Source organism: Canis lupus, chromosome X, assembly GCF_048164855.1.
Source record: "Canis lupus baileyi chromosome X, mCanLup2.hap1, whole genome shotgun sequence".
Lineage (NCBI taxonomy): Eukaryota > Metazoa > Chordata > Mammalia > Carnivora > Canidae > Canis > Canis lupus.
The window spans coordinates 92,640,227-92,657,118 of NC_132876.1; the positions used below are offsets into that span (position 1 = coordinate 92,640,227).

The 16,892-nt window shown below is 42.5% G+C and overlaps 1 protein-coding gene across 1 annotated transcript in view; it reads right to left on the minus strand.

Annotated features, from left to right (window-relative positions):
• LANCL3 (LanC like family member 3) overlaps positions 1-16,892 on the minus strand; it is a 102,660-nt gene that overhangs the window by 25,923 nt on the left and 59,845 nt on the right. The window contains exon 2 of the mRNA XM_072818268.1: positions 704-827. Coding sequence (XP_072674369.1) covers positions 704-827 — 124 coding nt within the window. The remainder of the gene's footprint in view (positions 1-703; positions 828-16,892) is intronic.

The following is a 16,892-nucleotide window of genomic DNA, read 5'->3' on the forward strand; positions in this document are numbered from 1 at the left end:
TTAAAAAAGAAAGTAACTAATTATCACTTTACATGCCTCATATCACAAAAGTAGCCATTATGACTCAGTAGTCTGCTATTAATCCACAAATATTAAACACTTGAAAATGTTAGTGGCTTCATCCTGTTTCCCTCTGCAGAGACACTATTGGCAACCAGTGTGTAAACAGTTGGCCAACTTTTGGTGGAATTCAGCCAATGAACTCACCATTCAGAATAAGGATTTTAGTCTCTAGTGCAAGCAATCATTAAAATAGCTACCTTTCTGTTAGACTATGAGAACAAACATTAAATTGTGATTTGTAGCATCTATCAATATTTGTTTTTATTTTATTTTTTAAAAGATTTTATTTGAGAGCAAGGGTAAGTGAGAGAGAGAGAGAGAGAGACAGAGGGAGGAAGAGAGAGAAACAGAGCATGAGTGGGGCAGGGGAGGGAGAAGGAGAGGCAGACTCCCCACTGAGCAGAGAGCCACATGTGGGGCTTGATCCTAGGACCCCGGAATCATGACCTGAGACAAAGCAGATGCTTAACCAACTGAGCCACCCAGGCACCCCCAATATTTGTCCTTAAATGGCATTTTAAAGTGTTCATTGTCAAATGGTGATGACCTATATCATAAAACAAAACCTTCTAGTTTTTAGTCCATGAGGATCTTAGAGACTTTCTTCTTCCTGCAGGCCTTTGCCAACACTTACACTCACCCAAGTATTCAGTTCCATAGTAAGAATACATCAGGGGGAATGGTTTTCTCTTTTTCATGGCATACTGCTTCCCAGAGTCCAGAATTGCCTGGCAAATTGATTTGATCTGTGCTGGGGTCAGCACCTGAGGAAGGAAATCAAGAAGAATCAATCAGAAGTCAAATCAGGATCTTTTTTTCACGGACACTGGGTTTTCTCATTAAAGACCATCAGCATATTCCCCAGATCCTTTTCCTCTATGTAAATAAGCTTAGCCAGCAGTAACTTTTTAACAACCGATTCTCTCTTTGTTGTCAAGTTTATCCACCCTCTTCAGAAAATCTGCTGTGTTGATGGGAAATACACACTTTTATCACTGTAGGCTTTTCTAAAACGCAAAGCTCACTTTAGAGCGGTTATATCAGTAATCCTTGTCAAAGGAACAAGAAATTGCACAGAGAAGAACAAAGACCAGGCCTAACGGATTATCCTTAACAAAGCTGTCACTCTCAGTGTGCCACGCAGGCCTGGCCCAGACAGTGGGCCTTCGGTTTGTGTCATTCAGGCTATGCTTGTAAAGCCAGTTTTGTTTTGTTTTGTTTTTTTATGATAGTCACACAGAGAGAGAGAGAGAGAGAGAGAGGCAGAGACATAGGCAGAGGGAGAAGCAGGCTCCATGCACCGGGAGCCTGACGTGGGATTCGATCCCGGGTCTCCAGGATCGCGCCCTGGGCCAAAGGCAGGCGTTAAACCGCTGCGCCACCCAGGGATCCCTAAAGCCAGTTTTGGACAAGCTGCTGCATGGCAGGAACTCACTGTAGCCTTTGCATTCCCAGACCAAGACCAAAGTCCTGTAAGTACTAAAGCAATATCACTTTCAAAATCACAATGACTCTGAATAGAGAGAATGGCTAAAATGCAATGACGTGCAGCCTTCCACATTTTACTCACTCTACCCACAGTCTGTTTTAGGACTATAGAGATGGAGATGTTCTCAAGCCTACAAAGCATTGTTGAGTTTATTAGGATTCTGCTCAGGTTCAAGAGGTTTTCAGCCCTTCCCCCCACTCTGCCTCTGAGCAGATGAGATGCTCCCAGCTCCATTGGGCTCACTCCTCCTAGGTCACCATGACTCTTTGGGGGAGCATTTACCTCCTGGTGTGTTATGTCTCTGTCTCCGTCTCTCTCTACTAGACGATCAGTTATTGGAGGGCAAAGACTGTGGCATCTCACCTTCTTGGTATCCTTAGTTCCTAACACAGAACCTGACAGGGTCTTTGGGAGTAATTAAGTGCCAGGTTTTTACAGGCATGAGAAGCGGAGCTTTCCCTCTTTCCCTTCCTTCCTTAGTTATTTCTTAAGCCTCTACTGTATGGCAGAAAAGCTGTTCTAGATCCTGGAGGTATGACAAGGAACAAGACCTCTGTTCTTATAAAGCCAACCTTCCAAAAATACAGACCTGCACCAGAAAAGTACTAGTTAGAGTGACTGGCCACTGCCCAACCCCCCATTTGCTCCTCCAAAAATCACCTGCAATTCAGCCTCAGCCTGATTAAATGAATCTAAGATCAAGGAAAAGCCAATTGGCAGATGAATGGATAAAGAAGATGTGGTACATATATACAATGGAATATTACTCAGCCATCAGAAAGGACGAATACCCACCATTTGCTTCAACGCGGATGGAACTGGAGGGTATTATGCTGAGTGAAGTAAGTCAATCGGAGAAGGACAATCATCATATGGTTTCATTCATACGAGGAATATAAGAAATACTGAAAGGGATTATAAGGGAAAGGAGGGGAACTGAGTGGGAAAAATTAGAGAGGGTGACAAGCCATGAAAGACCCCTAACTCTGGGAAATGAACAAAGGGTTGTGGAAGGGGAGGTGGGTAGGGGGTTGGGGTAACTGAGTGATAGGCACTGAGGAAGGCACTTGATGGGATGAGCACTGGGTGTTATACTATATGTTGGCAAATCGAACTTCAATAAAAATAGAGCAAAAAAAAAAAAAGAAAAGAAAGGAAAAGTCCATTGGATTTTGGTCTCTCTCCTAAGGCTCACACATCAAATCTTTCTGCCTGATACCTACCATTATACTCACCAATTACTTCTGAAATAAAGTACGAATGATTTTTTTCTTTCCCGCCCTCCCCCCACCCCCCCCTTTTCTTTTTTTCTTTCCTTGCAGGGTTTTGCTCCTCTGATTTACCCAACATGAAACGGGCAAAATATAATACAGGTTTTGCTTTCCTCAAATCTAGCATTTAATTTGGGAAATTAATTACATAGAGAGGAGTCTGTTCATTAATTATTTCTGCCAATTAACACTTACTGGGCTACTATTCTAGTAAGGCCCTATACTCAGTATTATGGCGGAAATTCTACAAAACCCAGGACTTATTTTTTCCCTACATGGAACTTACTATCCAGCACTGGAGATGAGATATAGCCAATAGTCTACCATAGAGCAATTTAAGTTCCTGAGCCTAAGGGTGGAAAGAAACAGTAATGCAGAGTATATAACACAGACAAGGAAGCACTGTTTAGCTTCACTAAGACTTTACTATTCTATTTTCTATCTGGTTGCTCAGAAATAATGATGTCGTGGCTTGCAACTTCAATTTTCTTTCTATTAGCAATCTATCTTTGTCTGTTGGCTGTACTCCTTTCTGCCCAAAATTCCTGAAGGCTCTATCTTCCCAGGCATTTTCGCCATCATTTCAAGGCTCAGACTTGGGTCTTTCCAGAGCTGACCAGCAAATTTCTCCTAAATGATCTCCTGTCCTATATCCACTCAAATTGCTACCCCAAATTTTCATTTGCTATTAAAAACATCTTAAAAAAATAAAAACATCTTGCACTGAGTCTTACTCTACTTTATAGCTTCCGTCCCCAGTCTCATATCAACCCCTCCTGACTGGCTTGCTCTCAGAAACCCACTAAGAACCTCGAACGGCATGGATTTAATAGGACTCTAACCTGGTCCCAGCCCACATTTTCCTGGCAATATATCTGGCTCTTCAACTGAACTTAGGTCCTGCTTGCCAATACTGGTCTTGAATCCATATGACAGAAACAGTTTTTGTAGATAAGGTCATTGAATTTTCGGGGTATGTATTCATTTGAAGTACTAAAATTCTCCTTATCTTACTTCTATGCTACTAATTTGAAAATCAGCTTATTCTTTCCTCAGTTGAACATTTATTCATGTTCTCTCTCTCTCTCTTACTTCTATGCTACTACTTTGAAAATCAGTTTATTCTTTCCTCAGTTGAACATTTATTCATGTTCTCTCTCTCTCTCTCTCTCTCTCTGCGTATGTGTTCATCTGCTTATTTTAAATGCAGGGGAAAAAAATCAACTTAGATTACATGTGGTGCCCTCTTCCTTTCTTTCCACCCCTAATCCATGGGTAAATTATTCTATAACAAAACAATTTGCTCAGAATAGAGCACGAGTTTATAAAGTATTTTAAAACCTCCCCGGTCATGCATCATGTCTGGGTGGTTTCCTCTTATCTCTCAGAAACACTGCAAAAAACAAAGAAAAACTGTGCTAGGTTGGCTGGATAAAGACCAGTTATGCATGCAGTTCTTTATCTCTGGGAACAGACAAGACCTACCCTTGGGTTTATTGATCGGCAAATAAAAGTGAAAACACTGCTTATCCAAAGTGTGCAAAGGAGGAATACTGAGGAAGAGTGTGCTCTTCCCCTCTCCCCCCACCCCCGACCCAGCAAAGAGCACAGAAAGAAGACATGTGGCAGGAGGTGCTAGTCCTTTTCTCATCTTTTTGCTTTCTCGGGCATCCCTCCATTTCTATGCCAGCACACAGGAATGAGCTTGTGAGCACACTCACTACCTCTGAGTAGATGGCTTCCACGCTTCTGAGACACTGAGGCCTGGGAATGAGGTAGTTGGCATTTCCAGTGGGGGTGGAGAAAAGTGACTGGGGATGGCAGACAGGAGCTCCCTGTCCATCAGGCCTTTACCAAAACAAACCCAAATTCCCCCTACTATATTTGTAGCATCAAAGGCCTATGTGTGTGTGGGTACCTTGGACGGATTTGGTTCTTTAAATAAACTGTTTCCTACATTGAATTAAAATAAATTATGGTATCTCAAAAATACAAAGCAAGTCCGTGGTGGTTTGATTTAAACAGTTTCATTAGTTTAACTGATTCCCTTCACCAAGCCTCAAACAGAGGTGTCTGAGGTGAAATAGTTCCTATTGGGCTGGGCTCTGAGTTTGAAGATATGGGAGAACAGTAAAGCCCATGCTATGTTTCTTGGCCCTACCCGAGGGTTGTGTGGTAACTGAATCAGCTCCATGCCCAGGAGAGAGTTTCATTAAGGAAATGCATGAAATGAACCAAGCCACAGAAGGCTTCCTTCACCACAGTCTTCTTTCCCAGGCAAGTGTCTTGCCCACAGGCCCTCTGAAGTGGCAGTCTTTGCTAGCTATAGGTCAACCACTGCCAATGTGATCATGCAAAAGTCCAAAATGTCCTATGTGGTTGCCCATCTACATGGAATGCAGAAAGCTACTCCTATATCACACCAAACACATATGTAGCAGAGTAGGAATCTGATATTAATTTGTTTTCCTCCAGCAATTTATTTGACCCCAATTCTTTGTCTACCACCATATGTGGTAGCATAGGCTTCTGCTCAAAGAAAAGAAACAAGCCATTTGACTCCCAGTGAACATCAAAATGACTTGATGCCCATCGACAATAGCTTTGAGGAAAGGGCTTTTGAGCTGGCAGAACCTGGGTACTTTTGAATTGAAAGCTGATACCATAAAGAATAGCCTTGGGATCCCTGGGTGGCGCAGCGGTTTGGCGCCTGCCTTTGGCCCAGGGCGCGATCCTGGAGACCCGGGATCGAATCCCACATCGGGCTCCCGGTGCATGGAGCCTGCCTCTCCCTCTGCCTATGTTTCTGCCTCTCTCTCTCTCTCTCTCTCTCTCTCTCTCTGTGACTATCATAAATAAATAAAATTAAAAAAAAAAAAGAATAGCCTTGAAGGACATACAGAGTCTGGATAGAATTACAAGATGTTCAAGGTAGGAAGAGTTGACACAGAAAGGAAACCACGAGGTTGAAAATCAGCATGGAATCCCTGCTCTTCTTCCTACACTCCCTTGTGCCAAGCCTTAGGAGAGACCTGATAGTCCCTGGATGGGTTTGGGTATTTATAGGTAGTTAAGATGTGTGCCCCCAGCTCCTCCTGGAATTTGGGGAGATGGTAGCCTCAAAGATGTGTCTTTTGTCTCAGGGTCTGGGGCCGTAAAAGAGAGAACACTGCATGGCACATCCCAGTAGAGAGCCACTGACAATCCTGAGTTTCCCGTGAGCACCATGGTGAAGCAGGAAAAAAATACCATCCCCGAAAGTAAATTTATTTTTAAAAATTCCCAGCACAAATAATTTCTTTTTTTTAAGATTTATTTATTCTCGAGAGACACAGAGAAAGAGAGAGGCAGAGACATAGGCAGGGAGAGAAGCAGGCTCCATGCAGGGAGCCTGATGTGGAACTCGATTCCGGGACTCCAGGATCACGCCCTGGGCTGAAGGCAGGCGCTTAACCACTGAGCTGCCTAGGTGTCCCCAAATAATTTATTTTTAAAAAAGATTTTATTTTTATTTATGGTGGGGTGTGAGGGGGAGGAGCAGAAGGAGAGAGACAAGCAGACTCCAAGCTGAGCACAGAGCCCGATGGAGGGCTCAACCCCACGATCCTGAGATCATGACCTGAGCTGAAACCACGAGTTGGATGCTTAACTGACTGAGCCACCAGGTGCCCCCAAATAACTTCAAATTAAAAAATTAGGGAAACTTTTTTGTACGAAGTCAATATTCACAATTGGTTAGGCTGGGGGTTTTTTGTTTGGTTTTCTTTTTTACTTTTTATGCCTTTTGGGGGTTGTGGTTTGGTTGGAACCCACTAGGTTACAGAGAATAGTCAGGCCTTCAGAAAATCTCTGGAGTGGGTGGAGATTTACCTCAGGTGTTGAGAAGACAAAAACTCAGGGAAGCTCTTTTTGAGGCAGAAGCAGCTTAAAGAGACATGACAGGGCTAAAAGGACAGCTTTCAAGCAGGAAACAGATTTTGATGAATCAAACAATTCCTACTTTGTGCAAAGCCTGTGCAAGGCGCTTTGGGGGAAGATGTAATCTTAATAGTTAGACTAGTAATACTTGAACCATTTGAACAATGAAACATTCAACATTTAAATTTGAAAAGTCATGACCTATAGGGGTAAGGTGGAGGGAATAAACATTAGGGACCTAGCAGATGGGAGAGGGGTCAAAGCTAAGCTTTGAAGGACAAGTAGGAAGTAGATAAATAAAAGTAGCTGGGAGGGCAGGCATTTTAAACTAGGAGATAACAAGGAAAACTCTGCGTATTAGGGCAATGCCTCTCAAACTACAATGTGTAAATTACCTGGCGCTCTTGTTAAAATGCAGATTCTGAGCCAGCCAGTCTGGATGGGACCAGAGTTCTACATTTCTAACAAGCTCCCAGGTGATGCCACTGCCACTGCTGCTGCTGGTCCAGGGAACACACCTGAAGTAGCAAGGGATTATGGGAACAGAGAGGCTGGTTGCAGCAGAGGATTTCTCCTGGGAAGGGTGAGAAATTAGACTGAACGAACTGTAGGAACTTCCCAAAGACATTCAAGGAAGTAAGAGGGAGCACCTGGCAAGAACACTGCACACCATAATTTAAATGATCAGAATACTGGGAGAAGAGAAGCAAGTAACAATAGGAAATTCTCTTCCAATATGCTGTGTGTAGGAAAAATGTGTCCAAATTTGCAAACCCCAGCAGAGAGTTCTCTTAGCCAACATGGCCAGGTTTGTTATTTTCTTAATTAGTCTCCAAATGGGGCACGTGTGCTGGTGCAGAATGAGCAAGTCCCCTCCATCTGGTTTTCCTGATGTTCCCTGACCATTATTATGCTGGGTGATGAGGAATGGGGGGGGGGTGCTCTAGTTAATGATTATCTTTCAGTTCCTAAAAGCATTCAGCAAGGAATTTCAGTTATAAACATTTGGTCCCAGATACCATTTCAAAGTTGTTTCTTTTCCCTTCTCATATCAGGAAACACAAGCCCAGAAAACACTGGAAACCAGAAAAGAAAAACAGGTTTTACCCCATTCTTGCAGACTGACTGCTAGCTTTAAAGATTTACTGAAAGTAGCTGGTAACCTAGTCTGTACCAAGTGTCACTAGATGGTGTCATTGTTTTCTGCAAGACACTGAATGTATCAGAGCCTGAACTTATCTATGGAAAGGGGATCACAAGGACTTGCCCCACCTGCCTCCTCAGGTCTTGGTGAGACTATTTAAAAAAAAAAAAAAAAGCCATTGCCAGTGTTTGGCTAAACACCGCAATCACCTGGAGAGCTTTTAAAAATCCTGATGCCCTGGCCACACCCAAACCAATTACATGAGACTTTCTGGGTGTGGGACCCAGGCATATCCAGTTTCTCCCTCCACTGCCCCATGAGTGGATACACATGATATGCTGGGTCAGATCAGAGGTCACTGAACCTCATCCAGTGTTTCCAACACAGGTACTAATGCACATATTGTAGGACAGTCATGGTGAGACCATAGAGCACAGCAGACAGTATATTGGAGGTCTGGGCTTGAGTTCCAACTCTGCCACAGTGACCAGGGTTCAGTCATTAGAACTGAACTTTTCCTTAGCTTTTTTTTAGGAGGGGGAGGGGCAGAGGGAAAGGGAGAGAGAATCTTTAATTAACATATACTGTATTCCTAGTTTCAGAGGCAGAATTTACTGATTCATCAGTTGCATATTACACCCAGTGCTCATTACAACATGTGCCCTCCTTAACGGCCATCACTCAGTTATGCCATTCCCCCACCTCCCCTCCAGTAACCTTCAGTTTGTTCCCTAGTGTTAAGTCTCTTATAGTTAGCCTCCCTCTATCTGTGTCTTATTTTTCCCTCTTCCCCTATGATCATCTGTTCTGTTTCTTAAATTCCACATATGAGTGAAATCATATGGTATTTGTTTTTCTCTGACTTATTTCGCTTAGCATAATATCCTCTAGTTCCATCCACATTGTTGTAAATGGCAAGATTTCATTCTTTCCTGATGGCTGAGTGATATTCCATTGTATATATATGTCACATCTTTATCCATTCATCTGTTGATGGACATCTGAGTTCTTTTCATAATTTGGCTATTGTGGACATTGCTGTTACAAACATTCGGGTGCATTTGAATCACTATGTTTGTATCCTTTGGGTAAATACCTAGTAGTGCAATTGCTGGGTCATAAGGTAGCTCTGTTCTTAACTTTTTGAGGAAACTCCATACTGTTTTTCAGAGAAGCTACACCAGTTTGCATACCCACCAACAGCGTAAGACGGTCCTCCACTTAGGGAGAAAGAATCTAAAGCTGGCACCATGCCCAGCATGGAGCCCAAAGCGGGGCTGGATCTTATGGCACTGAGATCATGACCTGAGCCAAAATCGAGAGTTGGACGTTTCACCAACTGAGGCACCCAAGCACCCCTCCTCATCTTTAACATGAAGAAGCTGGACTAAAATCTACCCACCAAGTCAGTACTTCCTAAATTTTAGTCTGCCTTAAAAATCACCTAGTGAGTTGGCTAAAACACAGCATCCTGGGCCTTACCCTCAGAGATTCTGACTCAGTAGCTATGGAATGGGGCCGGAGATCTTCTGTTTGTAACAAGCTCTTAGCTGGTGGGCATGCTTCTGGTCTGAGAACAACCCATTGAATAGCAATGTACTAAGTGACCTCTAAGACTCCTCAGGGCTCCACACTCTGGTTCTCTAAAGTGTTGGAGGAGTCTGGCTCTTGAACAAAAGAAGGAGCATAGCATGATGCTTTAAAAAAAAAAATAGGGACTTTGAGGTCAGACAGATCTAAGTTCCAGACTTGGCCTCACCACTTCTACCATAGTGGGTTTAGGCAAGTTACTTTTCAAAATATTTATTTATTCATGAGAGACAGAGAAAAAGAGAGAGGCAGAGACATAGGCTGAGGGAGAAGCAGGCTCCATGCAAGGAGCCTGATGTAGGACTTAATCCCAGATCCTGGGATCACGCTCTAGGCCAAAGGCAGATGCTCAACCGCTGAGCCACCCAGGCGTCCCTAGGCAAGTTACTTATATAGCAGCATCCCCATGTATGAGGTTTTGCTTCCTGTGGTTTCAGTTACCCTTGGCCAACTGCAGTCCCAAAGAAGTGATCCTCCTTCTGATGAATCATCTGAAGTCAACAGTAGCCTATCACTAAATCACCATGCCTGCATCATTCACCTCACTTTGCTCATCCATAGGCAACTTATCATCTCCCATCAGCACAAGAAGGGTAAGTACAGGACAATGTGATATTTTGAGAGAGACTGTATTCACATAACTTTTATTGTGCTATAATTGTTCTATTTTATTTTCAGTTTTGTTATCCATCTCTTACTGTGCCTAATTTATGAATTAAACCTCATTACAGGTATGTATGTATAGGAAGAAGCATAATATATATATAGGGTTCAGTACTATCCACAGTTTCAGGCATCCACTGGGGGGCTTAAAACATATGCCCTGTGGATAAGGGGGGCTGCTGTACTTTCTAAGCCTCAGTTTACTTATTTGTAAAAAGCAGCAACAATAAGACCTACCCATCTCACTGCATTGCTATGAGGATTCCACGTAAGATACTTAGCACAATTCCTAGCATAATGCACACGCACAATACATGTAAGCTATAAGAGTTCAATTAGTGGGATCCCTGGGTGGCGCAGCGGTTTGGCGCCTGCCTTTGGCCCAGGGCGCGATCCTGGAGACCCGGGATCGAATACCACGTCGGGCTCCCGGTGCATGGAGCCTGCTTCTCCCTCTGCCTGTGTCTCTGCCTCTCTCTCTATCCCTCTCTGTGTGACTATCATAGATAAATAAAAATTAAAAAAAAAAAAAGAGTTCAATTAGTGACTCAACTTCCACCATTCAGCACCATTGACCTTGGGGGTCTGCGCTCAGGATCTTTCTCATAATAACCCTGCTATTGCTCACCTCTCACCCCCATGGTCCACCCAAGGACCAGCTTGTGTCAGCCTTTCATTGTCCTGTTTCCCTCAAACCATGTTTCTTTGCTTCTGTACAACACTTCTCAAGTTTATATGGTTTCTAGACCAGTCTCTGTCACTAACTATGTAACTTTAGACCAATCATGTGTAACCCCTCTGGACCTCAGTTTCCTCTTCTGAAAAAACAAGGAGTTAAGCTGGTCTTTAATGTACCTCTCAGCAATAGTATTTTGTTATTTTGGGAGTCAAAACTTTATGACAACTATTTACAAATCCCTCTATACTTAATTTGGGCTCTAATTCTGGGACATGGATGTGATGCTATGTTTCAGTGGTTTCATTTCTTACAGGCTAGGCCAAAGGTCCTTGGCACTGAGATCATAATGCATGTGTAACTTGTCCTCTATCCTAGGTGTTATCAAGACACATACTTTTATGTACTTTCTTCTTAAGTAGAAAGCTTCAAGAACTAGAAATTGTTTTGGCCTTTTGGCACTGGCTACTTGAATATCTGTAGTCATTGGCCTCCTGATGCCTCTAAAGTGAATGACTGGGTTACTAAAGCCAGATGCTTAATTGACATTTCACATCAGACCCTCCTCTAAGGCATAGCTAAATGAATGAGTCATTGCAGTGTTCTCAAACCATGATTCAACAGACATTTTTCAAGTGCTTTCTGGGTGTACAATACTGTGCTAGAGAGTACAGAAATACAGAGATGAGTAGTTGAGTACAATCAGGTATATAGTAAATGCCTTTCCTATTTGGAAAGGCCAATTCTGATTACATATTTGTGATTTCCATCATCACTTAGCTACTCAGCATCCACTTTCCCCCTATTCCTTGGTAACTAGATTTCAATTTTATTAGGCTGACAATTGTGTTTAACTCTAAGTTATAAATAGTGAATAGCCTCAGCCCATAATGTCGATCCTTTTGTCTCTTGCCAGATACTCAGTTCTCAGCTTTCCTTGAAGGTAGGCTTGGCTACATAGCCTTCCCCCTTTTGATCTATGGGGAAGTTTTCTGGGGCATGGGCTTCTTAGAAAGTTTATTATTTCATGATAAATGGAAATAAAATGGGTAGACTTGGATGTTACCTGCCTTTCCTCTTTTTGGTACCTTGGATGTTTACATAAGGCCCGCAGCTATAGCAAACATTTTGCATCCTGAGGCAAAGCATGCATGGATCAAAGACCAACATTCAAAGAATGATGGAGGAGAAAAAAAGATCCTGGGCTTTGTGGAGATCATTGAGCATCTGTACCCCAACCAGGACTACCTATCTCCAGACTCTAGTTGCAAGAGAAAAATTATCCCCTTTTTAAAAGTTGCTGTTCAGGGGATCCCTGAAGAGAAAAATTATCCCCTTTTTAAAAGTTGCTGTTCAGGGGATCCCTGGGTGGCTCGGCAGTTTGGCGCCTGCCTTTGGCCCGGGGCGCGATCCTGGAGTCCTGGGATCGAGTCCCGCATCAGGCTCCCGGCATGGAGCCTGCTTCTCCCTCTGCCTGTGTCTCTGCCTCTCACTCTCTCTCTCTCTCTCTCTCTCTCTCTCTCTGTGTGTGTATGTCTACAAAAAAAATAAATAAATCTTTTTTTAAAAAGTTGCTGTTCATTGTTTTACTTATGGCTAAACTCACATCAACTTGGTAGCCATAAAGTGCCAATCTAACAGCATGGCTAGCATTCATTTCCCTGTAAGGCAGTTTTTGCCCACATGTACCTCTGCTTCCACAGAAACCTCTAGCTCTGCAGCTCTTTAAAGTGAGGCTGACTTCTTAAGTGGACAAATTCAAATGCGGTTTCCAGTTCTGGCAGCACTCACAAAGCTGTGATTGATTTTTCTTAAGTGCTATCCTAGAGCCCAAAGACAAAGCCTGGGAAACAAAGTGGCACCTTTGCTGCCATTGCCCTGGGTGGTCTCCCTTCTCCTTCCACTTATCCTGCTCTAGGTCAAGGACAATGGACACTCTCCAGTCTGCCACCACGAAAGTAGATCCTCAAATCCTCAAAGTTGATTTGGGAAGACAGAGAGGAAGCCCATGGGAGCCTCAGCAACAAGTGCTGTGAAGCAATTACCTTATTTTCCAGGAACCAGTGTCACCTCAACTTAAGTAATTATATTATGTACTGCCTACTTTGTCACTTTGAAGAGCTATTCATGAAAATGGCCGTAGGAGAATAATATCTGAACAATTTGTGACATTTTAAGGCTCAGTAACTCTTTCACCTAGATACTTTTGACAGAACAAGCTGAAAGGGTTTCTTTTGCCAAGCTTTTTGACGTGGACCTATAGGATTGATGGCTGCCCTGAAAGTCAGAAACAGGGGAGGGAAGGCAGAGTTTCTTTAAAATTGCTTAGATCTTTTTTCTTCTTTTTTTCCCCAATATCTTAAAATACATTTTAGTAAATCTGTTCCTTGGGGCTAAAGGAACCAGTGAGATAGAGTGTGGGTTTGACCATGAGTGGTACCTTCTCGATGTGCAAAATGAAACCCAAAGCTGGTGGGGTGGGGGTAGGATGGAGTGAGTGACCATGGCTGAGAAATTCAGAATTTCTGGCCTTGTCATTATATAGCCCTGAGCAAGTGATCAAACCTCTCTGGCTTCATGGTTTTCATCTATATAATGACACTGCTGACCAAGAAACTTCCCATGACCTTTCTGGTTCATGATTTCTAGGATTTATAAGTATGTGCATACTTTCCTTCCTCCCTTCATATTCAGTTAGGTATTGTAGAGAACCCTCTGTGTAATCATGTCCAAAGTAGTTTTGTTATGTTGACATTATGTCTTCAGGTACCTGAAAGGGAAAATGATTCTGGTTTACTGTTTTCTGGTTTCTATTCAGAAAGTTTTAGGCAGGGATCTTACAGCTAGATTATAAAATTCAGATAGAATCACTTTCTGCATTAAATGATACATTGAAAAAGATTTGGTGTAAGCTGGGCATGAAGGTGTGAAGGGGGCAGCCACCACCACCCCTGGTTAGGGATTAGGTGGCCATGATGAACAAAAGTGTCACTGTGGCTAGTTTCAATTTTCATTTTATGCCTAAAGGAAGGAGAAGGAATAGAGAATCTTAGGAGCTGACTCTGTGGCTGAAGAGAGAAGAATGAAGTAAATCAACACCTTTAGTCTACTAGAGACAAGAAGGTCCCCAAATCCTCTTCATTAGATTTGAGCCTCCGCAAATGCCAAGTGGATTGCTGCCAAATGAATGGAGCTAGGGAGGCTCCTTCCTGGTCCTTAGCGAGGCTGGGGTAAGCAACTGGGATATATAGCTAGTACTAAGCAAAGCAGGATTTATAACCTTGTAAGTAACTAAGGTCCTTGTCTTATACAGGGTTTATTCTGTAAATATTTATTGAGCCCTCCTATGGCTCGCCAGAAGAACATCAGTGAACAAGAGAGACAAATCCCTGCCACCAGTGGAGATTATATCCTAGTCTGAATAAATTCATATTGTGCTCCATATTTTATTACCCCAAATATGTCTTTGTCGGCCACTCTCCATTATTTGTTATTATTTTAATGCAGCTGTCTTCATAAAAAGTAAATCGTGTGCCTCATCTCATGTTGCCTGGGGAAAGCTTAACAGGAGATGAAATCTGTTCACAGGCACCAATGTTCAACTGAGGGTAATCACCAGAATCATGAGGATGGACATAGGAAAGACATTTTCAGCTGGCCAGCTGCTATAGTGTATAATTACATGAAAGAGTTGAAAAATCGAGGCTTCCCTCTGGACCAAGATTTACAGGAGGTGGGGTAAGACCAGACTCCTCATATTTTGTGAAAAGCCCCACTCAGGATGCTGGGATACAGGCGCTGCTTTATGGGCTTTGCATTGCAAATCCAGCACTATTTAATATTGCAAATTGCACAGGTGGCTACAACAAAGAACTCAGCTTAATCTTATGTGGTTCATGTAGCTTTGCTGTATTTATACCTGGTCACAAACTAGACTTTCAATTATAAGCTTAATGCCAGGTACCCTCCCTATAAATTTGCTTCATTAGTTGCAACACAAAATACTACTGACCATTTAGCAAGTTTTGAATAAACAGAAGCATGCATCCCCACAATACTGAGAGAGCAGCCCCAAGTCTAATATGTAAAGTGGGTAGTTACGTTAAATATAGAATCAATTTTGAAGAGGTACTTACAAAATAAGGTCTCCCAATTACACTATCAAGGAACAACTCACGACAAAGTGTATCCAGGTGCATGCATATGAGATCTATATATCTATATAAATATATAGATAGATTTAGAGTGAAAGATGTAGAATTTGGACTGCTGCTACAATACATCAGTGTCCAAGGGAAATAAGTACCTAGGTCCACTTGTATAAGAATGTCCACAGCAGCTTTATTTCTTAAGAGTTTATTCATAAGCTTTATTCCTAAGACCTGGAAACATTGTACATATCTATCAAGGGGAGAATGAATGAATCACTGTGGTACATTCCACTATGGAACAGTCCTCAACAATAAAAAGAGAATGAATCGCCTATACATGCAACAACATGGATGGATCTCATGAATATGTTGAACAGAAGAGTACTTGAAAAGGCAAAACAAATTACAGTGATACAGAGGAGTGGTTACTTCCCTGTGTCCTTTGTGGTGTGTGTGTGTGTGTGTGGTGGGGAAGGCAAGTGGTACTGACTGAGATAAAGGAACTTTCTGAGATGATGGAAATGTTCCTTTCCTTTTTTTCTTTTAAATATTTATTTATTCTGGAGAGACAGAGAGAGAGAGAGAGAGAGAGAGAAAGGCAGAGACATAGGCAGAGGCAGAGGGAGGAGCAGGTTCCATGCAGGAAGCCCAACGTGGGACTTGATCCTGGGACTCCAGGATCACACCCTGAACTGAAGGCAGGTGCTAAACCGCTGAGCCACCTGGGCTGCCCCAGAAATGTTCCTTTTCTTAATCTGGGTAGTGAGTATATGACTCATGGTGAAATCACTGAACTATATGATTTGTACACTTTGCTATATGTAAAACATGCTTTACTTTCTCAAAGCAAAATAAATCAGGGTATTGAACAACATCTGTCAAATGCTAGAAAAAATGGTTTCACTGCTCATTAATACATTTTGTCTGAATGTCAAGATCCTTTGGTTATAAGACACTAACCTTACTAGCTGTCTTGAAGAAGGGCCTTCCTAAATCTTGTGTGAAGTCTGCCCCTTGTGGGCAAATGAATTCCATAATAAAGCACATTACCTCTGGGATGATGCAGCCCCAGATCAAGACTTATGACCAATATACAGAGGCTGGATTTCATTTCCTCCTCCATTTTATAGTCAGGTGCTCTTATGCAGGGCACCACCCTGCTAATCACACAGGGCTGCCTGGTTCTCTGGAAGGAAGCTTGAGAGCTCCTGCAATCTAAATGCAGCCAAACCTATGAAGGGACTAATACTTGGGCCCGGAAATTTACTAGGCCCCAGGTAGTGTGACATTGGTCTCTGCCTCTTTCTTTCACTTTCCACAGACTCATTTTTTTCTCTATGGTTGAAGGTGATCTCCTATCATACCATAACACATACCGGCTTCCAAGTTTTATGATGTTCTTCAAATTTAGCCACATTGCAGTATCATTAGAACCACTGAGACCCAATTTCAAATTCTTGAGAGAGAATCTGATTGGCTTGGCCTCAAGTCAGGTGCATTTACCTCAACTGCATCAATATGGGTATAAAAGTCCAGCCAGAGAGTGTTTTGCAGAGAACTGGGGATATTTGGAGCTAACTGGACTTGCCCAGAAGGGTCTACTATGCTTGTATCAGGGACGTATTTAAGTTAAATTATTAGAAAATCTAAAAAAAAAATCATTAGAAAATCTGATTTCCAGTGGCTTATTCAAATAAAAGGTTATTTTTCTCATACAACAAAGTCTGGAAGTATCAGCACTGCTGATACTATTTAGTGGTTTGTGATATCAGCCAGAATGTCACGATTCTCTCTTCCCTCCCCCTGTTGGCTCACAGGCACAAAATGGCTGTGGTAACTCCAGACACCATGTTTATATCCAAGGCACAAAGAGTAGAAAAGGACATCGCCAGTCATATCTATTCTCTCTCTTTCTTTAAAAATCAGG